Below are 27063 nucleotides of genomic sequence, written 5' to 3' on the forward strand. Positions count from 1 at the left end.
TTTAAATGTTAGTATTCCACAGAGGGGAAAATCAGAACAATCGGAACAAACGGAATAAACAAGCAGAATAATATAGTGAAGAATAAGATTTTAGATCCCCCCAATTTTTTTAAACATTAATACAGAAAAGAATATAAAATGTTAAAAAGAGGATATGTATGTAGAAAATGGCAACAAAAATATCCTCTTCCTGCCCCTCCTCCTTCTCGTCCTCATCATCATCATCTTCAATATCATCATCATCATCATCAACATCATCATCATCACCATCATCACCATCATTATCATCATCATCATCACCATCGTCATCATCATCATCACTACCATCATCATCATCATTATCATCAGCATCATCAGCATCGTTATCATCATCATCATAACTCCATCATCATATTCATCATCCTCATCACCATCATCATCATCATCATCATCATTATCACCATCACCATCATCATCACCATCATCACCATCATTATCATCATCATCATCATAACTACCATCATCATCATCATCATAACCATCATCGTCATCATCAACATCTTCAATATCATCATCAACACCATCATCATCATTATCATCATCATCACCATCACCATCATCACGATCATCATCATCATCATCACCATCATCACCATCATCTCCATCACCATCACCATCACCATCACCACCATTATCATCATCATCATCACTATCATCATCATCACCATCACCATCATCACGATCATCATCATCATCATCATCATCATCATCATCATCACCATCACCATCACCATCATCACCATCACCACCATCATCTCCATCACTATCACCATCATCATCACCATCATCTCCATCAGCATCACCATCACCATCACCACCATTATCATCATCATCATCAATTGAAAACGTAGCACCGACGTGCTTGTCTCATCCTGACTTCCATCATTATAGTATAATACTACAAACAATCAATAATTCATGTTTGATTCCGCTCTACCCACGATGCCTCTATCTAATTACCAATAACATCACTATAACACCCATCATCTTCCTGCAATTGGTTGCGTGTTGCGTTCACACACAACGCTACCGAACTATGCCCCCTTCATTCTTGCATTTACATCCCTTGAAAAATTAAATTCTATGAGTTTGAGTCGTGTGAATAAAACTTAAGCTGTCCTCTTATATATTTCAGCTTTTAGTATTGTAACCGATGACTAAATAAAGATTACAGACCTAAATACTAATTGTGAACTTGCGCATGATCACAAAATAACTTTGTGTTGAATCTTTGTGAATGGAGAAGCTTTCATACTTTACAGGTATGGCATGGTAATAATATTACACCCTTATCTGGAAGTCATTAAAAAAAATGGGCTTCCAAAGCGCTTTGGAAATATTTGACCCCGGCTTTAGCCCAGCCTTCCCGATATTAAGGCGTTCAAGACAATCACTGATTTCCATCCTATACCCTTTGCTTCACCTAAAGTAAAGGAACTAAGTTAAGGCATGCCACGACTGGGGTTCGAACCCTATTCCATTTGATCAATACTCTATACTTATTAGGAATCAAATTAAACTGCGACAAAATATGTACGAAACTTGATAGCTAACAATTTGTTTCCATTAATGTAAACGACCCCTGCAAACACAATTCCGCCTTCATTACTTCATCACCTGTAGATTTGCAGAATGCACGCTCTGTTATGATAGATTGACAGCTTTGTTCTGTTGTCCAACCCAATCAGTCAAATGGCTTCCATTTCAAGTCTTCTACAAATTACATAAATTATGCCTTTCTTCTCTTTCATCCAGGGACCTCCAGTGACTTGGAAGGAGGATGCTCTGATGATAATTATGTAAGACTTGGACAAATTAATGTCTTTGATCTTTTCGACAATCGTACTTTAATTATGGTATTGATCAACTAATGGTGTACAGAGCTAGCTAGGTGCATTCGAGAAGGTGTGGAAAGAAATAAGGAGAGAGTGGGAGAGAGGAGGAGAGAGAGGGAGGGAGGGAGAGATGGGGGAGAGAGAGAGAGAGAGAGAGAGAGGGGGGAGGAGAGAGAGAGAGAGAGAGAGAGGGGGGAGAGAAAGATATATATATATATATATATATAGAGAGAGAGAGAGAGAGAGAGAGAGAGAGAGGAGAGAAAGAGAGATGAAGAGAGAGATGAAGAGAGATAGAGAGAGAGGGAAGAGAGAGATAGAGAGGAAGAGGAAGAGAGGGAGGTACAAGAGGAAAGGAGGAAGCCTTGAGATATGTCACTGTCAAATTAATGTTTTTTATCTTTTCGACTATCAGTCGTGTAATCACCTCATTAATCAACTAATGATGTACTAGTAAATGGTCCGATGCACTTGAAGGGGTGTAGAAAGAAAATGAGAGAAGAGAGCAACAGAGGGAAGAAAAGGTAACAGGAAATAGGGGTAGGAGAAAGATGGCAAAGAGATAGAGAGAGAGAGAGAGAGAGAGAGGGAGAGAGGGAGAGAGGGGTGGAGAGAAAAGAAAAGGGATGAAGTTATAGTTTAATTATCAAATCAGCATGCACAGAATGTTACACTGCACTTACAAGATGGTAGAATGTAGACAAATTCTTATATTGGAAAAAATGAAAAAGCATACAACATTGTATATATTTGAGGAAGGCATAGTTTTCCATGTTTTATTAATTCAATGAAGTTCATTCATCAAAGTAAAAAAAAAAAGAGAGAATAAAACAATCAAATATACTGTTGGAGCGTCTGAACAAAATTGATAACATTGTTACAAATCTGAAAACACACATAACCATAAAAGAATACAAGAGCTTGAGCAATACATTTTTCGTTATCCATGATAAATATCAGCGATGACTTACATAATAATAGTCAAATATAAACTACAAGTATATACCTTTTGATAAGTTTGTTAGGAAGATGATTAATGAAATACTGAATTTATATAGGTAGAGATATAACCATAAATATTAATATTAGGATTACTGAAAATGATTTCTTATGACATGATGAACATTTGATGTAAACCAATCTCTGTTACAAGAATAGATATTAAAGAAACCCATTGAAACTCAGCCATAACATTTCTGCAAGACACGAGAAGGCTGCAAAATAGGAAGATGATTCAAAAGAAAGACAAGGAAGAGGGTTATATCCCCCCAAAAAATAGATCAAAAGAGGTGGCTATTTCTATAATTTTAACAAGAGTTTTCATGATTGAAGCAGTTTTATGGTTTTCCTTGAAGGGGATAGGGAGAGGTAGGTGAGGGAGGGGGGGGGGGGGGGGGGGGGGGGAGGTTACAAATAGGAAGCTCAAAAGTAGGGGCTTCATTTTACACTTCAAAACAGTTATCAGACTTTCTTGTAATATAGTATAGGGGCAGGTTTTGTTGTGACAGAATCTAAAGCTGTCTCAATCTCGACTATGCTTTCCTTTTCCTAATCATAGACTGACTGTGTCTGAAATCTGAAAAGCTACTTCCCCGCTTTCCCTTCATTAAATCGGCTGTCCGAGATGGAGGAAACACTAACCGTCGCCATGGAAACCCAGACACACACTCTCCTCACTAATAACACTCTTAAGGTCATCTGTACTTTTGAATCAGTGCTGCATCAATGGCATTATCAGCGTTTCTTCATGATTCGAAACCTTACATGGCCTGTACAAAGGCATTATCACGTGGTCATGACTTGAATTAGGTATTGGTAATTAATTACCAGCCTCCCTTCAATCGTGCATGACTCCAGCCACTAATAATTAATTATCAACCTCCTAGCAATTTGCTGAATAAGCTGACAAAACCAATTAAAACTTATATTGTCTGCCCTGAGCCAAAAAGGAAGTAAATGAGTGCAATCATCAAAAGTGACTTTGCTCTGTATGTTCGGGGTTCCATGCTGCTTTCCTGTAGTCAAAGTCAGTGAGACATTGCAGCTATTATTCCCCAAACTTACAGAGTCTAAATAAAGGTAAAAGCGCCTAGTGAGAATAAATTATTTGATTCACAATACCACATCTAATAATTCAAGCACTTTTATCTTCTGTGCTGATCTTCATATAGTTCTTATAAAAAAAAATCAATCTGTGTTCTTTAACAATTTAATCTTAAAAGAGTTTGAATATCCTATAGTTTTGGGGATGATTAATATCTTCTAATAATATACAAATCATATTTTTGGATGACTCTTTAACTCAAATGTGAGCATTATGTCCCTCTGGCTTTCTGCAGATGCATTAAAATATCGCCACATTGACTAGAAGTTGTGTGATCATAACTTTTGACATTAATGTGCTTCGTAGCAGCTGCTCAGTGAACAAACAACAATATTGGTCTGTCTAGACATCAAAGGCTTTTATCACTGAGTCTCTCCTCAACCGATTAAAATTGCAAAGTAATGAAAACCAAAATTTCCCCCTTCTATTTGCAGATACAAAGAAACCTAATGGTTAATTATTTCATATGTTGTTGACTACAGTAATGTAGATGTGAAAGGCTCCTCTTCATATTATCAGTTGAGAGCCAGAAGGTTGTTATAAACTCCTTGCAAAATGATGCGAGTTCTTGCCCTTAGTGGTGCTCAGGTTAACAGACTACCTGCTCTTGACTTACTCAGTCATGGGCAAGCTTCACATCGTATATGTGGAGCCAGAAGGGCGTTAACTCATATGCTTTAACACAGAGTTTACACCCTTCTGGCTCTCAACAGATGCAATAATCTTACTCATAAATTGAGCTCCCCCAACTAAGTCCACTATACTCTCTGCTAGCAGGTGCACCTGTATTTTCAATCAAATATGTGTCTAAGTTTTCTAATTCATTACAAATTTGAAGTTGTTATAGCAACCAATAAGAAATAATGTGAGATCGATGCATCAGTTCAACAGACTTTCAGTCTCAGTTTAAATCATGTGTTTGGAGCCAGAAGGGTGTTTACTCATATCATTTTACACAGAGTTATTGCCCTTCTGGCTCTCAACATATAAATGAGATGTTTAATCAGCTTCCACAATTATTCTTTTGGCAAACAAAATTATAAGACAATAACATTTTGGCACAAAATATTTTTCATTTTATAGAAAAGTTAACTTAATATGAGTTATCATTGTGGTGTGCAAGTATCGTATTTAGCAATGCATTGTTTCAAGAAATCATCAGGGTATATACTTCGACTTAACCCTTTCCTTGCCATGGGTGATACATCTTGCATTTTATATATTTTTGACTAAATAGCCCCTTTTCCTATCAAAACAGACACAGGTATCTACACTTAGCTGTTCACATGAAAGATATACCTGCAGCAGGAGCTTAAAATAAAGCAATATATTAAGACCCCCAAGTTTGACCCTTGACGTCAATTGTAGAAGGGTGTTAACTCTGTGTTTAATAACGTGAGTTAATTCCCTTCTTCCTCTAATCATACAATTTTTGAGAATTTAAATATGATAAAGAAGTTGCACTGCTTTGAACCACTTAACACCTATATATTTCAAATAAGAATAAAGAAGGATTTTCTTAAAATATATTCATTATTAGTAAAATATGAAAGCATATGTACCCATACACGTAATAACTTCTGTAAAATTTTTCTTGAGTCTCCATACAAAATAATACTCTACATGTTAGTTGGTCAAAATCCACAATGCAAAACTATCTACTTATTTTGGTCAAAACAAAATATAAAATATCGTTTAGTCAAGCATAATGTACTATACTACTGCTCTCTCAAAATCTATAATACATGGAATGTTTTCATAAATACATGTTATATCAAAGCTTTAATACCATTGAAATTTAATAATATAATAATAATAATAATAATAGCTCACATTTATAATGCGCCTAATACTTTGTTTCTAGGCGCGGAACATATTATTACCCCATAATGATGCATTTCACAGGCTCATAATCAAACGAATGACAAGCAATATGATATAAACATTCAAATACATATAGTTTTGTGACAAGTACCAAATAACAGAGTTTATAGATTAGTACTAATACCAAAACTGTTACTGAAAGACATAATATTTCTTGTCTTTGAGGAGTTCATTGTGACCCTGTTCATGATCTTGACTTTGCACTGACGGTCAGTTGCTAAGAGAAGGTAGGAATGGAAAGGGTTGAACAAGAAAAGGAAATTATCAAATAAGAAATAAGAACGGACCAAAGAGGAAAAAGTTGAGGCAAAACGAGAAGAAAGATACAAGAAGAAGAAGATTGAGAAGAAGAAAAAAGAATAATGAGGAAAAGAAGAAGAGGAAAAGAAGAAGAGGAAGAAGAAGTAGAAGAGGAAGAAGAAGTAGAAGAGGAAGAAGAAGAAGAAAAGAAGAGGAAAAGAAGAAGAGGAAAAGAAGAGGAAAAGTAGAAAAGGAAAAGAAGAATAGGAAAAGAAGAGGAAAAGAAGAAGAGGAAAAGAAGAAGAGGAAAAGGATAAAAAGACAAAAAGACAAAAGGATAAATAAAGTGAAGGAGGTAGAAACAAGAGATAAAGAAACTCCACACAAAAAAAGTTTGAAAACAGAAGGAAAAAGACAGAACAAAGGAGAAACAGAGGATTTAAGAGGGAGATTTAAAAAAAGGAAAACAGAAATGGAGGAGAATACTAAACATACAAAGGAGTAGAGACAAAAGACAAAAATATATGGAGAATACTTTTTGTGCACAAAAGTTCAAATAGATATCTTACAATCATACTTACATTCTAAATTCTCAATATTTGGCATAATCTGATGACCATTTATAGAAAACTCTCTTGGAAATTAAAGCACTGTTTCATTGCACTTTTTACTAACACACCAAGGACAAAAATATCCATCATTTCAAGTGTCATTTTTGAAAGATTATGGATGAGGTATTCAAAGAGAAAGATTATCGCTTTTGGGAGATCTGATTTCATTCTGGAAAAGAAGGCTACCACTTCGTCTACAATGTTTGCGGGTCGCCATTTACAATGAAAGAAGGAAGAAGAGAAACATAACGCATTGGAGGTGTGATTTCCTGTTGTACAAGAACCCGGCGCAAGGTCTAGGTCACTACAGTGTATTTACAATCCGAACAGGAAGAGGATGTTGTCGGCTGAGCTGAGAGCCAGAGAGGCTGAAACTATCTGCAAAATGTTATGAGAAATTACACACCCTTCTGGCTCTGAGCAGGAAGGTAGAATTTCCAATGGCATTACAGGAAGTAATAGAGTAGCTATGTTTGTGGTGGTGTTGTAATCTTTTTCTTCTAAAAAAATACTTTCCTTTTGAAAATACAGGTTGAATATCAGTCTCTAATGTTTCTGGAAGTAAGGTTTATATGGGTAGTTTGAAGAGATGATGGTATGAAATACCTTTAAAATAAACGATTGTCAGTTTTAAATAACTATGGTTGATATACCAAATAATGATAACCTTTGACAGTACTCCTCAGGATACGATGAAATGTAGTACCAAAGAGTTGATCATACTGCTGCATATAAACAATTATTACTGAAAATCAAAACATTCCCCCTACCCCTCCTCCCCTTTATGTAGAAACACTAAACTTTCATTAGTTTCATCAAATTTTCAGGGTTGTTTCTTCTTCATGTTCTGTAAAAAATACCTTGAACCACCACATCAAAATGTTGAACTGTGTCTTTAATTTGTCCTCTTACCAAAGGTTCAAAAGTTGGCTCTATACTGGAAGAAAAATATGATAGAAGGACAGATAACTTGGTATTTCTCTCACAGAAAGAAAAGCATTTAATAAAAATCCGCCGTTCAATCTACAGATCTATAATCCTCAAGAAATCTCAGGTAACTAATTAAAAATTAAGGTGTTTTTTGAGGCTGGACCAGCTAAGTAGGTTAGTTAAGTAGAGTAAGTGGAGAGTTACATGGTCGTGCATTGGTATTTCAATTTAGGAAGCAGAAATTTCACCTTCATGGAACAGCAATACAAGTTTTCTACGCTGTTTCTTATTGCATAATATTGTCAGAACAAAGGTGTGGAATACCGGTAAAAGATATACGTATTTGCATGATCCTCATGTATCATGTTTTTTGATATTTAAGGTCAAAGCTGGAAGATTAAAAGATAAAGGTTGAAAAAACAAAAAATAAACATTTACAAGGACCAATCGCCAAGTACCGGGTATTTATTTTATATTTTGCCATTCTAGTTTGGGGCTCCATGTAGGTGTCTAATATTGGAAATATTTGTTTGAATTTTCTTGTTTTTAATTTTCTTTGAACTTCTCTAAATGATTCAATTTGGAACACCCACTCTGCACTTTAAACACAGCTGAAAACGCCTTGTAAGGAGTCTTGTCAATGAATTCCATAAACGTTGGAATGCTTAGAAGTAAACTTAACATGAATTATGAAATCACTATCATCATAAGGCTCTTTCATCAAGGACCATTTAAATGTCTGATATGTATTTTTTCCTGCTGGTGAATGATCCTCTTTCTCTGACAGGGATACTGGCATGTGTACGTATAGTTGTCTGACAGGTACATCGTTATTTAGTAGTTACAAGAAAAATGTTTTGGAATATTTGAGGAAATGCAGCATATTTTCTGTGCATCATTTCAAAGCAAAATTCAAAATCAGAAAACAAATTTAGGAACATTCACATTTTTTCTTACATAAACTCTAACAAAAAGTCATACAGAAGAAAGAAAAAAAAAAAGATAAACCATTTCATTCGATACCACTTGTATATTTTCGAAAAAATAGCTCAGGCTCAACCCTTTCATGCCTTTGAAAAAAATATATAGCATGAGGTGAATCATGTAAAAATAGAAAAAATCTCTCCATACTATAACATGAGAGGAAAATTACTACATTGCTTACATCCAGATAGTACAAAACACATAGTACACTCATAAGGCTATTTCAATTTCTTTGTATTATCGTTGTTGTCAGTGAGCGGTGGTGTCGCGTTAGTCAAGTATCCTAACGAACAAATCGATTGATATTGATCCGGTACTTCCATGAGCGCGTGGAGCGCAAACGCTGTCTCCGCGTACTTCGCCTTGCTGCAGACTTGATGGAAGTTGACGAACTGAAAATTGTCAAATTTCCTCTTGGGGAGGTTATCATCGTAGTTCTCCATCTCGTCCCAGGGACCGTCGCCGACCCCGATGACGATGATGCTGATTGGATGATTGGAAGCCTTCACGATGGCCTCTCCGGTCCTCTCCGCATCTTTAATCTGTCCATCGGTAATGATGAGGAGTAGATGGTACGACTGCTTCTCTTGCACGATTTCTATTGCTTTACGAATGATAGGCTCAAAACTGGTCGGGCCGCCCAGTTGTACAGTTCGGGCCACCCTGTGGTATTTCTCTAAGACGTCTATGAACCCCACGCAGGGTTGGCCCGTTTCCTTGAACGGAAACACGGCCTCGTCTTGCGTGATCTTGTCGCCGAAACCGTAAACGGGGATCATGTGGTCCGAGTCAAATTGCTCTAACGTTGATCCTATGATTGATAGCACACGCTGGTAGGGATTGAAAGTCTTACTGCTCGAGACGTCGTGCAGGTTGTGACAGCTGCGCCCTTGGTACGACTTGCGCCCCTGCCATTCGTTACTGGCGCTAAAGTCAACGCCGATGATCATATCGCTCCTCGTGATCCCCGCGAGCTTGATAGCCCGAGCCACCTCCTCGTACGACGAGAACCGATCCAGGAATGCACGGAAGCTATTGCACTGGTCGAAGGACAGGCCCAAGACGTCGAAGATCCTGGTCCGCCTGTAGCGGGACTCTGTCCTCCGCACCCGTCGTGGGTTGTTCTCCTTCTGTTCTCCGTCCTTCTTAGGCTGGTAGACCACGTAGAGGACCATGTAGGCTAGGAAGGCCAGCATGAATAGGATGACTTCCATGTTGGAGTGCTGGTTCAAGAAGGACTGATCCTCAAGGATTAAGGTCTGGCCTACACCATCTCCCATGATCGCCTCATCGCCTGCAGGGGACACCATATCCTCTCAGAAAGGGCAGCGATGTGCGACGCCTCGCTCTTCAGTTCAGCATACCTGCAGAACGGGTGATAACAATAACAGAATAGAAAATGAGCATCCATGTACTCATACCACTTGATGAATGTAACCTTGGTTCTTGTACATAAGCATTAGCATATCAAGTCACTTGATTGAACCTAGCATATAACTCATTAGTGGTACCTGCTGGTCTTCCCAAGCTCAATAGCAATTTAGCATTTGAATGAGCAATACAAGACAAAGTAAAACATGGATTGCCGACCAATTTCATTAGGATGGTTTGGATAACGAAGCCCGTGACACACACCCTGGAGGCTTTACCTGTGGGACAGTTTCAAGTGGTTTAATTAGTTGATGATATCTATATACAATTCTAAACGCACTGGTGGGTGGAAAGGGAAAGTATAGTTAGGGTGTGCAAATTTGATCTAAACCCCACAGTACCATTCCATGCATGTATCACATATAACACGCAAAGAAATTAAACATTCCTCTTTTCACATATTATTTGTGAAAAAGGACAAGAAAAGTCTGCAAAAGGGAAAAACATCATTTTATCCTGAAACAAAATCAAGTCAAGAAATAAATGAAGTAAATCTAAAAGAAAAATAAAATCGATTTGGCAGACTAAACAAAATAAATTCTTACATTTTCAATAAAAAATGCAGCCTGAAAAGTAGCATAATGAGACAAAATGATCAAAAAGATCAATTTCAGTATCATTAAATAAGCGACCGATATTCAACAACATCAATGTAGAGTCTATTCCCCTAAGCAGGGTGCAGTAAAAATGCTGTATTCAATTTACTACAAGTAGACCTAAGGCTTTATATAAAGCTACATGCTGGATTCGTCAATGACCAAAATAAAAACTGACGTCAAATTCCGAGCCACAAATATATTCCTGCTTCACTTGTATATTTTGGACATGACCATGATAGTTCATAGTACAGCTTGATAGGAAATATCGGAAGTCAGTGGAACTTGCTTCCTCATTATTGAGAATTTGTGGATGTACATTGTACAGGGTAATACAAAAAAAAGGACTTTCACAGGGTGAAGTGAAGGTCAAAACTAACATTAATTTGAGTCTGTTGATTGGTTGGATTGATTGCGTACATGAATATTCATATGCGCGCATGATTATTCACGCTGGGATTGATCCCAGCATAAAAGTGATTTAGTGAACCAGTCAGGTAGAATCGATTTTAAGCTGGGATTAAAATCAATCCCGTAAAATTGATTTTAGGAACGATATCGTTCCCAGTTAGTGAATCACCCCCAGGGTGCACTAAAATGGCTCATACTGGATACTCACAGTAAATACTATGATTGTTTGTGATTTATAAAAGAAACAGATGAAATACCAGCAACTGTTTTTTTTTAATTCCTCTGAAAATGAAAGGAAATCACTGGGTATCCTCTGTGTTAGATCATATTTCAATGAAAACAGCGGATACACATCCGTGTAGTTCAAGTGTTGGATGTACTGAGTGTAAAAAAAACATACTGTAACAAATCCAAGGCACATTACTGCAAACTTGACACATCATACTAGTTGATACTGATTTCATAGGTATCTATATATTTTTCATTGTAAGAGGTAATGGCATTCAAAAATAATAATTGAAGGACAAAGGAAATGTTATCTACTGAACTCTTTGACTGTTAAACAAAAGAGACTAAATATCCTGTTCCTTTTTACATATCAATTAGCGATTTATCATGTATTCAATGAACCAAACTCTGTATCAGGAACATTGTTACCCCCCCCAAAAAAAACAAAAACAAAAACAAAAACAAAAACAACAACAGAACAGTTACACGGTGGATAGACAGGGAGAAAGATTTAAGAATTATAAGACAGAGATACACACCACCTGAAAGAAAGAAAAAGACAATATTTTAGATGATTATTTCAAGTTTTGCATAATATATAGGTCAACCAACATTAGTGAACGAAAGCCACCTTCCCAATAATGGGTCTGCCATCATGGACCTACTAATCCCACTCTTCTAATCTACTTGCCCTAGGGGGCTACTAAATGTCAGAGCCTCTCACTTAGGGCAAGAGGCAAAAAGAGAGGCAAAAGGAGAAGAAGAAAAAAGATCCATATCGGAGATAAAACACATTCCACATGACTGGCCCCGCGAGGAACCGAGCGGACACAAGTGGGTCACCCCGTCTGTAGTTCAGTGAAATGCTCTAATAATCACTCGTGAGCGGTGTGACATTTACTGAAGTGTGCAACCGAGGTGCAAATAATTGGAAAATGGATTCTTGTAAGTAGTGTGTGGAGAGAATTCAATATTGCTCAACATGGTCAAATGTCTTCATGGTGACTTTCACATTCTTTACTCTTTCATCTTCACAACCCAGTCAACTGGAAAACACAGCCCCAAAAAAGAAAGAAAGAGAGAGAGAGAGAGAGAGAGAGAGAGAGAGAGAGAGAGAGAGAGAGGAGGGGGGGGGGGGAGAGGTCTGTTTTGAGCTCTGTTTTGAGCCAGAGGGGCGTTAACACAGATTTAATGCCTATCTGGCTTTAAAAATACTAAGTTGGTAAAAAATGGTGATAAAGGAATTGTGATTGCACTAAGAGAGAAAGAGGACCCTTCCAGCTTTTTAAAGCTACAATGCAAATCACCAGAACAATCAATCTTCTCTTTAAAATGTTGTGTTAACTCATCCATGATATTCATCCAACATTTTGTATATTTGAATTATGTAAAATAGCCCAGTCCCAATCTTCCTGGCAGCTCCGACAGTAGACAGCAGTATGGATTTCACACCTCAGTCCCACATAGTCATGTTTTATGTATGGAGACGAATCTAAAAGTGCCACCTGCAAAAAACACACGTGCCACTTGTCGAGGCGGCAACTCTGCCCCGGTTGTGTGTTGATAAAAGAAATCATTGGGCAGGAAAACAAAAGAGAGGAAGGGCCTGGAGGAGAGGGGGTTTACGTAGGAGAGCTTGCTTTTGGAAGAATGATAAAGTAGATTAAGTAGCACGAGAAAAAGATGTAGAAGATGAAGAAAAGAAAGAAGGAGAAGAAGAGAAAGAAGAAGCAGGACAAGAACAAGAGGATGGAAAATAGGGAGGCCTTGTCGAGGCATTAACTCTACCTTGGTTTTGTCCAGAAAGAAATCCTTGTGCAGGCACACAAAACAGCGGAAGGGCCTGGAGGTAAGGTTTAAAAGAAGACCTTGCTTTCAGCCTTGGAACTTTAGAATGAAGAGGAGAAATAAGAAGAAGGGGAGGATGAAGATGGGGAGGAGGAGGAGAATGAAGCGAGGGAGGAGAAGGAAGGGAGGAGGAGAAGGAGAAAAAGAAGAAGATGATGATGATGATGATGATGATGATGATGATGATGATGACGATGAAGCAGAATTAGAAGTAGAAGGAGAAGAAGATGAAGAATAAAAAGAAAAGAAAGAAGAAATAGGAGAAGAGAAAGACAAAGAAGAAATATGACAATAAGAAGAGAAAGATGGAGAATAAGAAAGCTCTATTGAGGCATCAACTCTGCCCTGGTTTTGTGGTGAAAAAAAAATCATTGTGAAGGAAAACAAAAAATAGGAAGTGCCTGAAGGATAAAGGTTTATTAGAAGTAATAGAAGAGCTTGCTTTCAGCAATGAACTGAAAGAAGGTAGGAGGATAAAAGAGAAAAGCGGAGGAGGATGAAAGAAGGTACCAGTAGGAGCAGAGAGGAGAAAAGAGAAAAGAGGAGGAGGAGAAGAAAAAGTAGAAAAGAAGAAATATTCAAAGAAGAAGAAGCCAGACTAACAAGAAGTAGAGAAGAAAGAAAAAGAAGAAAATGGACAACAGGCAGAAGAAGAAACAATAAGAGCTATGAAGGAGAAGAGAAAGAGCATGGACAGAAGCAATATAAATTACAGCAACATTCTGTTGTAGATACAGCAATAGCAAAGGACATGAAGGAAAATACACAAACATTTATAGAAAATGTAAGGGAGGAACAGGAATGATAGAGAGTGAAGCACTGAGAGAGAGAGAGCGAGGGAGAGAGAGGGAGAGCGAGGGAGAGAGAGGGAGGGAGAGAGAGAGAGAGAGAGGGAGGGAGGGAGAGGGGGGGAGAGAGAGAGGGGTAGAGAGAGAGAGAGAGAGAGAGAGAGGGAGAGAGAGAGAGAGAGAGAGAGAGAGAGAGAGAGGAGAGAGGGGAGAGAGAGAGAGAGAGAGAGATAGGGAGGGAGGGAGGGGGGGGAGAGAGAGAGAGAGAGAGAGAGAGAGAGAGGGAGAGAGGGAGAGAGAGAGAGAGAGAGAGATAGGGAGGGAGGGAGGGGGGGGGGGAGAGAGAGAGAGAGATAGAGATGGGTAGACTAACAGAAAGCTGGACAGACAAACAGATGCAATTTTCACTTGTACTATGATTGCATTTTCCAAACAATCATTTTCAGGATAACATCCTGCATATGCTATCTACAGAAGATAGGAACTCATTATTCAGAATTCGTTGGTCGTTCAATCAAAAAAGATTCCCTTTTTGTGCAATTACTTTTTCCTTATTCTATTCCTCTTCAAGTACAGAATAACTAAATGTTCAATTCAATTCCAAGGTTTTTTTTTAAAGCAATATACATGTAATTTGTGTGAAAATTAGAAAAAGTGCATGGACGAATAGAAAATTAGAAATAACGTTATTCTGGTTAAGAAAAGGTGCATAATACATAGTACAATGACCAAAAATATCCACAGATCTTTTAATCATGGAGTAGATCCACATTTTTCCATTTTAGAATAATCCATGCCAAAGTGATGGATGTGCTGCATGAACACATTTTGATTGCCCTCTTGTGAAGAATACTTCCACCTGCGTTCCATAGAATGTACCATCGGTGCATAAATAAATAATGATAACATAGCTTTCATGAGCATGTATCCAGTATTTTGTCTCGATGGGTTTAACAGCTTCAGTTCAAAATATGACCTTTACCTGCCTAAGCGCAGTGGCTTATAGCACCAGAAGTGGCTTATAGCACACACACACACACACACACATACACATAGGCACCCACACACGCACAAACATTTTCTTTCTCTTTTAATTAAATACTGCCTCGGATGGAATTAATTTCCTCGCATGATGAATTAAATGCAAACAAAATGTTATTGGAATGGCTTTTCAAAGCAAATGAATGAATAAAGCTCATCAGCATCGAAGCAATTAGTGCTTTTGGGAATTGATCCTAAAATTAATAATGAAATTTTGATGAATAAACTACAAATTTGTCAAAATGGAGAAGAGTGCCATCCGTATACCTGATGGCTCATAACAACATGTCATACTCTTATAAGGAAAACAAAATTGTCTATTTCTTTGTATGTAACCTTTGAAAATATTTTGTTATACATTTAAAAGGTAATTTTTACCATTATTCATTTTTTTTCTTGGATTCCCTTTTAACTCTAATAAAAGTAATAGGTTCACTTAATCATATCAAAGGCGGCACTCACATTTCTAGTCTAGGCGAATTACCACCGTAATACACAACTCCATGTTATGCCTTATTAGCATTCTATGTCATACCAGACAGAGGAGGTATCCCGTCATAATCTCAGCTCAAACTCAATAATCTACCGCGCCCCAGGGATACGGTGAGCACACATCAAACCAGATTAGAACAATATTGGACTTCCCCGATCCTCATCATATATGCCAGGTATGTCGGTGCATATATCCAGAAAATTATGCAATTTGTAATGTCACCAAAGGCCATGGAGTGTGAACTGAGTCAGTATGCAGGAACCGTAGATGACTGAACATCAAGGGGAAACTGAGACCCTCTTCACACGAGGATGAAGGTGGAAGAAATATGTCTTATTACAAATGTTGGCGTTATTTGTATCAATATGGCAATTTTTGCATGGCTGATCTTGCCTTGCAGTTTCAGAACATCCAAACAAGATTTTTGTAATGATTTGTATCAATGAAAATTGTAAAAGATTCAAACATAAACAATAAGTTTGCATCAATGAGAAGTCTTGTTCAATTTGAGAGAAGCCAGTATAGTTCTAACGCAGGGGGCATGATGGCTCAGTGGCAGAGCAGAGAACTCACAGCACCAAGGTCCTAGATTCAAAACCAAGTTGGTACAGGAGTGCCCTTTGGTAAGGCTTAAATCCACAATTACAAAGTCTCTCAGTCATAATAAAAATCATCATCTATTCTTACACAGGTTACTTTCCCCACAGGCCTCTGGGCCTTTTTTGTTTGCCTTGCAAACCATTTTTTGATGTCAAACACAATATCATTCACCTCTCAATATTTCTTTTGTTATTTATATATAGTTCTAAGTACTTTTTTTTTTTTTTATTGTTTTATGAAATTTCAAACTTTTTTTTATACAACCAGATTTATATACTTATTATACTATACAATTTTTTTTTATCATGGTTTGCGAAAAAAAATACAAAATGAAATGAATGAAAGTCATAGGCCCCCAGGTTGTGAATGTTAAAGCTTATGCTTGCTTTCTTACCAGACAGATAAAATGGAAAACATCATCATCATATACACTGCAAAGTGATGAAAGCAATAGCTCTTAACAATATTCACGTTGACATTCTATTAATGCAGCTCTACCATTTGGCATTCGCATTAAAAAATGATGCTAAAAATCACTGTATTCACATTGGTACAAGAGATAATCACATTATAAAATATCACTATTCTTTGCCATGCGAAAGGGGGGTTAGATGCTTGCATTGTAAGGCAGGCTTGCTTGCTTTCTTGGCTGCAAAGAAAAGTCGATTTAATGAGAATACCAGATCGGCGTGGAGGAGTCTTGTTCGTTAGACTGGAAAGTTTGACGTAGTCTATCATAGATGGCATGTCAGAGAGGAAGGTGGTTTTAAAGGGGCAAATCTCGGCTGGGATGCCACAGGGATGTGGGATGATGTTTTTAAAGGTATAGACCAGTTCTGGTCATGCGGTTGCATTGTGTAAGAAACGTTGTGGAATCGATCAGAAAAGGTTGATCATCTACTGCAAGGTTCTGGAATCATCAAAATGATAAGAAAATTAAAGAACTTTGGCCCAGTGTTGGTAAAGTTACAAGCACTGTACACAGAAAGGTGTATATGGGACTACGCGATATCTATTCAGTCCGGATAGATATGATAATTTACCAAATATATCAATTAGTAGGCGGATTCCCGACAAAATTTGCATCATCACGTATTAGTCAAAACATACTTTCACATGATTGGTAATAAGAGCTTTCATTTTTTGGGAAGGGGTGTTTCCAAAACTGGTCTATACCTTTAAGATAAAATCGAGGTCTGGACATCTCGTGAATGACTGGAAGGTATGTTAAAGAATTTCAGAAATTAACAAGTTACCTACCAAAGGAGATGAATGACTAATCAATATTCCATCTTTGTTGTATACTCTAGGAAATCCGGTACTTGGAAATACAGTGTAAGCTGAAAGAAATGGCCAACCCCATAGGAATATTAAGAGATGGAAGAACTGGAGATGAATGCTTTAAAACCATGAGCACTGGGGCAGTGAATTAAGCTTGAACTCGAGTGCCTCACGTTTCCAAGATCATTACTTTACACACTACTAGTAACTTATCCTGCAATTCCTGCCTCCTATGGAACACAATGAAATAAGATAAACGTAATGGGAAGTAGTGGTGAAGTATTTGATGAATTTCCTCCAACTTGTGATGGATAAGAAGAAGATAGAGAAGTACATGGTTACTTGACTGTTGACCTTTGTAATGAAAAGAAGCTATGGAGTAGGTTAGTGGTGGTACAGTAACAGTATGAGGGAATGAGATAACTGGGAGAGGAGACAGAGAGAGAGAGAGAGAGAGAGAGAGAGAGAGAGAGAGAGAGAGAGAGGTTGGGTGGAGAGAGAGACTGAAAGAAAAAAATAGGTAACAAGAGCAATGAGAGAATGAAGAGAAAGGAGAGAAAGAGAAAGAGAGAGAAAGTGACAATGGGAGAGGGGAGAGGTGGATCTCAGTGTCTTCCAAAGTCATCTTCAAAAGAAAAAAAGAAAAGAGAAAGGAGAGAAAAAAATCAAAAGATAGAAAGAAAATAGGGAGCAAGAGAAGGGATGTGAGTGAGAAGAAGATGAAGAAGAAAAAAATAAAAAAAATACAGGGAAAATAAAAGATATAGAAGAAAGAGTAGAGAGAGAAGTAAGATAAAGAAATAATAAGAGAAGAACAAATAGAGTGTATGAAAATATACAAGAAAGGAAAGGTAGAAAAAAGGAGAAAGATAGTAGAAAGATAAAAGAGAAGGATAGGAATAGAGGAAAAAAAGGGGATAAGGGGGTATATGAGAGAAATGAAGAATTGAAGGGAGAAACAGAATGATACGGAAGGAGATAGCGCGATAAAGCTAAATCAACCCCCACAAACGTTATCATCAAACTTGAGACTGATTGAAAGCATCTCCAATCGGCAATGCCAGTTGATTTACTAGACGATGAACATGAGATGTCATACCTAAGGGCATTCATTCTCTTGACCGGGTATGACGGCTCATCACTTGACTTTGGTTGTACACATAGAGCCCATAGGTGGATGCAGAGGGGAGGGGTGTGCTCCTCCCCCTCCCTCCCCCAGCCCATTGAGGAAAAAATGAGGGGGGGGGGGATTAGGAACAAAAAACCTACTGATGTTTGACAATTTTTTACATCCCTCCCCCCACCCCCCCCCCCCCCCGAAAAAAAAAAAAAAAAATCCCCACCCCTTCTTTTTGTTAATCCTGGATTGGACCTGCCACTGAAGACCCTATTCCAATTTTCTACACACAACTGCATCTCTTAATAACCTGCAGTTATAGTATGGATTTTAAACTTTCATGCGATGAATTATTAAAAGCACTCAAAAAGAAAATGAATTAAAGAAAAATCGACTTAATATAAAGCTATCTTTTCATTTCCAGAAATGGATAATTGACAATTCATGTGAAATAATGGACATGCTCATTTCTATTCTAGCCTTGGAGCAAAATGCTGTGCTGGACGTAGTTTCACAATAAATCAATCAAACTGATTGGTTTAGTGCACTCACATGGATTTCATTTACATGTAAATGTAGAAAAAGACATTTTGAGATACAACTGTATATGGAAGAAAAAATGAACACATGGCTAGACACCTACAGGCGCCCAGGACACATGGACAACTAATATCTAAGATTGGACCCCCAAATGTCAAAATTGAACATCTAAAAGCATTTTTTACATTAGTTGCCATGCCTTGGGCTGTAGTGTTCTGTACAATGTATTTTTCTTAGTCTATGCTACGATGATTATTATTGTGCCTCTTATTGATATGTGCATAGCATATTCCAACTGAAAACTCCAATCCATGAGTACCAATCAAGCCAGTTAAGAATTTGAAATTAAGATAAATGTTAAAGCCTGTCTTTTTAGAGCACACAATTTTAATAACACCTTCCCCAAACTTGGTCAAATTCTTTAAATGATAAATAGAAAGATATACTAATAGTTGTCATAAGCTACCTTCAAACCTCTTGTTTATTCTATGACTGTGGAGTTACAATGTCGTAATAAGATCCTTAATAGAGATCTACATGTATATTTTGTTAAGTACTTCTTCCTGTTCTCAGTGATCTACCAGTAAATTATATTAAGTAATTCTTTCTGTTCTTTTCCTGATACTTTGTTAAAGACCCTATCCGATGAAAATACAACTTGATATAAATGGAAAACTGAATGAATGTAGAATACGAACATAAAGGAATAAGAAGTATTTACCCATTCATTATTGCACAAAAGCAAATCAAAACCCTATTTTCCGCACCCCTCCAAATGACGGGTAAACAGGAGTCAAATTTGCCAAAGTTACAGTGACGACATAACATGTGGACCCGATCAGCTCACCTACAGAGCTAAGGCGATGAGCCATGCTTAGTTAATGCAAAGTCATTATGAATATGCGTACTCCACATAAGATGATGTCATCAAGTCGATAGCAAGTTTTTAGGTCAACAACTTCTGATTTTCAGAGAGCTGATACTCCTCTGGCAGACACTAAAATGGCATATAATTGATATTATTGTAATCTATGGCTTATAAGCTTTCTGTTGATATGTAATTAATCCATTTCGTTCTTTAGTTCGCATATGGTCTTTAACAAAACTTGAAGGAAACTACTTAATACTGTTTTCATGTATCAGTAGGTATGAACATGAATACGCTGTATTTCCTTCTTGTACCTGAAACCTGAAGGAAATCCTTAACTGGAGGAGAAAAAATAGTTACAGGATACAAACAATTGAGAAGTGAAAAAAATTAAAATCCTAAAGGGGAAGTCCCCCTGATATTAAGTTGGATTTAACAGAAGCAGCAAAATGAAAGGAAGAGGTCAGTGAAAGTTTGAGCAAAAATGTGTACCATAAGTTGCGATCAGTCAAGCACAAATTGGCAACTCTGTGATGTATCTTGCAAGGTTCCCTCCCATTTGCTCTGTACTAAAAATGAAAAGAAAATCAGAAATTTTCAATCATACATGCACCCTAAATATAATTATTGTGATTATGTTTCTATACAACCCCTGTATGAAACAAATTTATTCCGTCATCAATAAAGAAAATGAAAGTTTATGAAATATCTGTACAGAACAAGAACCTCACAAGATACATCACAGTGTTGCCAATTTGTGTTTCACCGATGACAATTTAACAAACTAATAACTTTCTTAGTTTCAATTGGACTTTGCTCAAAGTTTCGGTGACCAGTTCCTCTCATTTTCCTGCTTTCCCCCATAACTTCATCTGAATGTAAAAATCATGAGAGCAAACATTAAAGCATTAACACTGATTCAGCCGAGGACGCAGGTTCGAAACTGAGTCACGTCTTTCGGATGGTGACGTTTAAAGGTCGGTCCCAGACGTAAATAATCATATCTGATTGATACACGTCTGTAAAAACCCAATACACACACACACATTAACACTTTCTATTGAAGCCTGTCTGCACTAGTTTGGCCAGGGGGATTAGACCTCATGCAAGGTCACTGACAGGTGGTTGGTTATCTCATCAAATCAGCTCTCAACTCACATAAGAAAAAGAGGATCATGGGGGACCAATGGTCACCGCTTAGGCATTATTTGCTATATAGAGGGCGCAAGTAGCTATGAGTAGTGCAGTGGGGCTTTAACACTTCCCATTAGATGCATGTTTATGAACATTCAAAATCAACGACTACTTCTATCCTAAATTTTACTCTTGGGTAGGCATACTAACTCCCTGGGCATTCAGGCGCAGAAAGCGAGGATGATAATGCCATCTACCGCACCCTACAACAGTAATTGACCTTTACGATGACTCTGTGCTTGAGGTTCAGAGCTTCGGACAACCGAGGAGAGCAGTAGTACTTGTGACAGCTTCATCTCACATTGCACTTTGTCTATAGATACAGTACCTCCAGCAGTAAACTGACCTCTAAGATTTGGTTTCATTTGGCCGTGACTGTGAGGAAAGATATACCCGCTTTAGACACCACCTGTAGATAAAGACCACCTGTATATTAAGACCGCCATTGATTTTTCGAAAGCCTTTGCTATCATGCAGTGGCATCATTTACTGACATTCTCATGTTTTTTTAATAATGCAGTGCTTGCCCATCTAAGCAAGGGCATACTTCCTTTCCATGACTTTGATTTTTGTATACAACTTACAAGGGCTACCTTTTTATTCAAAAGGATTGAAAATGGAAATCTACCGATACATGTAGGGAGGGGTAGGGGCAGACCATAGACGTCTATGGGCAGACACAGGAAGCAAAGGGGGCACTCAAAAGCTCATCACTTCAGCTGGCAGCTCCAATTACGGTTGGATGAGGCGGAATCCACGATGGACGCCCCCTTAATAGATCAGAGATGACAATCACGGAATGGACAGTAATGACATGGTCTCCATCAAAAGATACAGGTACCAATCAAAGGGAGGATCGATCGAGAGGCCGACAATTCCAGCATTTTTTTCCCCTCTCTCTCTCTCTCTCTCAAAAGGACGTATGTTTAGTAACAAACAAATTTGTTACCTAAACAACAATACCAATAAATATCAAAGATGGACGCCCCCTTTAATGGATCGAAGATGACAATCACAGAATGGACAGTATAATGGCATGGTCTCCATCAAAAGGTACCAATCAAAGGGAGGATCGATCGAGAGGCTGGCAATTCAAGTGGGTTTTATTTTCTCTCTTGATCAAAAGGAGGTATGTTCAGCAACAAACAAATTTGTTACCTGAAAACAAAAATGCCTTTAGAAACAACCTGTTTGATTTTTTCTACCATAAGTGCATTTAGGAGTTGTTCGCATTTTATGCACACACCCAGTCCAATTCGTTTTACTCCACCAGGAGTGTTGAGCATTATTATTTCAGAATGCTTTGCCCGACAGAAATATCACAAAGGACTGCATAATTTGCATTCATAAGTTGACCGATCAATAAAAAATATCTCATGTTTGCATTATCTACTCTCCCGGCAGGAACTAATCCATTAATATGAACATGCATCTATTAAAAAATCACTTAAAATCCACTGGACGCCACTGGAAAACACCATGCTGACAAGCATGCATATATTTATAGGTCAATTCCTCTATAAAAAATGTCATCAATAAATCGACTGCATGTTCAGGCGGGAAATACTTCATAAACTTTTCAAATACAGCAAACAATAGAACTTACTAAAAAATCCTTTGCAATACAGAAACATCAGTATGAAATGCATAGTTGACTGTTGAATAAGAAATAACTTTCCAAATCATCCGCTACTGATAAAATACAGAGGGAAACAAAGCATCCACGTTTTAAAAGAAAGAGACATGTTCTTAATTAACACAACCATCAGATATGATGCATCAGACATGGTGCCCGTTAGCAGCTCGACTTGTTCCAAACAAATGCTCTACGTTGCTTCAAGCCTGAGCGACAAGCCGCTTCGTGATGACGAACTCACTTAGCGATTACCAATGGACACAGATAAATGTTGAGGCGCTAATTGGAGCAGAGTGTTATTGGTAGAAATACCCATAGGATTAGGAATATTCTTTCGATTCAGACAGGATTTCTCGTCACGCATTACGTTCGATGATGAAAATAGGATCTTATCTTTCGGCGATACACTGTAACAATGCTGTTACTGGCAACGTACGGTCCTTCCAATAGATTAAATCTTTACTCCAGAAATGCATGCCACATATTCGTAGTTTGTATGCCCAGTTGCCCACAAGTATATGAATCTTTCAATTGCAAATACTATCCATATTGATGATTAACATCTCCGTCACACCAACGAGACTGAAATCGGACCGACAAAACACCAAACAAACATCACATTACCTTGAATGGCCAAGAACCAGTCCGTTCACAGTCGATGTTGAGATGGTTTATCCCTTTGACTGAGATATTATCCATTGCAAAGTTGTTGCATGACCATTTAGAAAGCGGGATGTCAAACCAATTTACCCTCAAGTTTTCTGATAATTTCTTACAAACAAAAAAAACGTGCTCATCTGATGATTGAAATTTGCAAAGTGTGAAAACAGACATCAGGTTTTGTGAATTCCAGAAAGACTAAACAATTTATTAATATCAAATATGACAACAGCAATAAATTATAATGAATCAACTCTAAAACACCCCTCTCATGTATTTTTCCCGGTTCACTATGCATGACAAATGAATCAACAAACCCTGATGTGTCCCAATTTCGCCATAAACGGTCTGTGTACAAAGACTAACAAGAAAGAGATACCTCTGGATGTGGAAGACTTTTATCTCAGGTCTCAGGGGAACTGAGATGAAATATCCTTGTTGTTTTGTCAAATCAGATAACTTTACTACAGGCCCATTTACACAGCCCCAAACCCATTTTGAAAAACCATCATTTGTTTTGAGGATGTCATTTACACTAGTGAAAACCCCATTGAGCATTTACAAGTTGCAAATATCAGTGAAATTTCGGCAGCCGTTTAAAAAAAAAAAACACACTCCAGGGGTGTTTTTTTTTTTATTAGGACTTTTTGTTGTGTTTACAGGATGTTGCCTAGCAACTTTCAATAAAATACCAGAATGAGAAAAAAAAAAATCAATAATTTTGACTTGTAGTGTAAATGTAGCTTATGTGAAGCCAAAGGTTTGAAAAAAATCTCTCAGTGGTAATAGAAACAGAAATGCTTTTTGATTGCTTTTCGATACTCACTCAAAGGATTAATTATGACGATGCATGGATCTATCGTCATAATTAATCCTTTGATTGAGTATACAGTACAGTATTACAGTTCATGGGACTAAAGAGGGGGAAGATATTTATCTGGATATTTTGAGGCCCCTGAATTTCAATTTTAATTTTAAATCATGCATTAATCAATTTTCAGTCGTGCAGTGATACTAGAAAAAAAAATATCTGAACTTGCCAACTGTTTGGGAGAATCTGGATATACATGAATCGTATTGTATTCTATACTATGTATTGATATTTCAATTGATTAGTCATATTTACACAATTTTCTTTCATAACTTTTTTCCCCAAATGTGAATGTATTCAATGAACTTCACATACCGGTAGGTGTACTAGGCAGATTTACTGTTTGACTGTGCCACAATTGCTCTAAGTCATTTCCCTGCATTATCAAACCGAACTCTGAACTTCAACCTTTGACCCAACACTTTACCTGACCCTAACCCTAAAACCAAATATTGCAACCCTTACCCTAACCCAATACATATGTACACTGTACATTTGATGAAATAAAGTCTGGAGAAATTGTCGCAGGAACAAATCTTGAGTCACTGGAATAAACAGTATTCCTTCGCAGCTTCACTGTGTTTCTTCTCTCTAGTGTCAAAAGGAGAATTCTTCCAAACTCTGATCGTTTCAAACTCGATCAAGCGTGCAATTTTGCCATCCCGGCCAACAACAAGGGTGAACACACATAGCTTTAAAGTCTTTACAGGTCCTTGAAATATATGCATCACTGACTTTATAATACAGTTATATACCAATGGTAAAATTACAAAAAGGCCTGTCCTCACTATCTTGAGATTGCAAAATATCCCACTATTTGGCAAAATATCCAGCTATTTGTCCTGTGCATCTTCACCAGATCAAAGACTCGCACTATGCGCTAACATCAAGCAAATATCTCGAGCTAATTTCTCAAGGTCGAGTTTCAAGTTTCGAGGTCGAATCTCGAGCTGATGAAGACGCGATTTGTTACTTCAGGATTATTTCCCAAATCAGAAATAGTGGGCTATTTTCCAATCTCGGGATGATGAAGACGCGCCTAAAGAGAGCATGCCACTTTGAGCAAGATGAAATACCGGTATATCTTGCTATTACCTCACTCATATATACTGCCACACCCAACTACCGGTATACTACCAAATCGAAACCGACCGATTCTTGGACATTTGGTGTAATGTATTGTTTTTGTTTTTTCTTTCTGTTGTCGGTTTGTTGTCGGTCCAGTGTCGGTCTTGTAGCTTGTAGGTGTGAACGGTGTGTAAATGATTTTGAGAAATCTGACAATTTGGGGGTATTTTTGTCAATACTGATTACCTTAGGTAAATAAAGAAAAGTTACATGTTATTTCTATCTATCTACATCTACGTGTATCTATCAATCTATCTTTCTATTTATCTACACGTTTCTATCTACATGTATCGATCTATCTATCTTTCTACACGTATCTATCTATCTATCTATGTATTTATCTATTTATGTATTTATTGGTTTATTTATTGATTTACAATCTGACCAGCAACACAGGCTGAAAGGGCAGTTTACAACAACAATAATACATACTGGTATACAAAGGAGTGTTAACAATGATATTATAAACGTGTTATCTAAAAAAGACATAACATAAACAAAACAAAAATACAAATGAAAAAATATAAAATTTACTTAATGTCCTAAATGGCCGACCAAAACAAAGTCTTATTTGCTTTGAATGTCAGCAAACAAATACGGAAATGGTCAATGGGCTGTAAAGACTTAAAAGACGGACAATAACGAAAATTTAATCCTTCAAAAGTCAGGAAATCAATAGAAGTATATTCTCTACTTCTACACATACTTCTATGAGGATTCTATGCAAGATCCACAAGTAAGGAGAAACAAAATCATATTTTATGTCTATTTCAAGGACATCCAAAATATATCAGTCATGTGTGTTCTAATGCAGGAAACTATTGTGTCTATTTATTTGTATTTTCAAGGATGTGCAGAATATATCAGTCATGTGGATTCTAATGCAGGACTATATTGTGCACGGAGCATGCATGATAGTTTCACACAAAATCGTCGCAAATAGCCTTCAGATTATGAACAAGTCAGAACTACAATATTTACTGCAACAAGTCTGTATCAAACAGTCATTTGATTTTTATTAATACTTCAAAGAAAAACAAATCTTTCATGTCCGACCATCCCTTCAATACTGTTCTACCAAAAAATGCACAATCGACGGATTGATAAATGCGATGTAGAGCTTGTGAAAACATTAATTACCAGACAAAACCTAATAATAAAAACCGTCTTCTTCGTCTGACAGGTGCACAGTTACGCAAACTATTCATCGCCATGGTAACACCCTTCAGCACCAAATGTAATTTACCAAATTGCTCTCTTGACTTAAAACATGACTGATATTAAATTAGATGAAAATAAATTTCTGAGAGGCTTGTGCTGTCATTTCTTTAGTTTTCAAAAGCCAAGGACGATATTAAAACAGGTGGAGGTACCAGTCTTTGTGCTTTAATAATTTAATATTATTGCAGCATAATTAGCTTCATATCATAAACTAGTAATGGGAGAATATACATAACACAGGGTACTGGATCATAAAGTACTTCATGGATATCTACAAAAATGGGGTGGAAAGACCTTTTTTTTTACCCTTCAAGGCCCTTTACTTTAGAAATGTCAAAATGTTAGTGTCTTCTCTATACATGTAGGTCTATCTTATGACTTATTAAAGACAGAATTTGTAATGCTATATCTTGATACCATACCTTTATTCATAGGCAGGCCACAGTCTTGTACATGTACATGTATGTCATTGAGAAACCTTAGG

General features: G+C 37.3%; 1 protein-coding gene across 2 annotated transcripts in view; it reads right to left on the minus strand.

The window, feature by feature from the left end:
- Positions 1-6760: 6760 nt before the first annotated feature.
- The window catches only part of LOC100893621 (E3 ubiquitin-protein ligase RGLG4), a 31090-nt gene continuing 10787 nt past the window's right edge, over positions 6761-27063 (minus strand). For both annotated transcript variants that reach the window (XM_003725310.3, XM_011670080.2), the window contains exon 2: positions 6761-9991. In XM_003725310.3, the coding sequence (XP_003725358.2) occupies positions 8846-9937 (1092 nt within the window). In that variant the 5' untranslated portion in view covers positions 9938-9991 and the 3' untranslated portion in view covers positions 6761-8845. The remainder of the gene's footprint in view (positions 9992-27063) is intronic.

Source organism: Strongylocentrotus purpuratus, unplaced genomic scaffold (genome assembly GCF_000002235.5).
Source record: "Strongylocentrotus purpuratus isolate Spur 01 unplaced genomic scaffold, Spur_5.0 spur5_scaffold_2, whole genome shotgun sequence".
NCBI classification, from domain to species: Eukaryota; Metazoa; Echinodermata; class Echinoidea; order Camarodonta; family Strongylocentrotidae; genus Strongylocentrotus; species Strongylocentrotus purpuratus.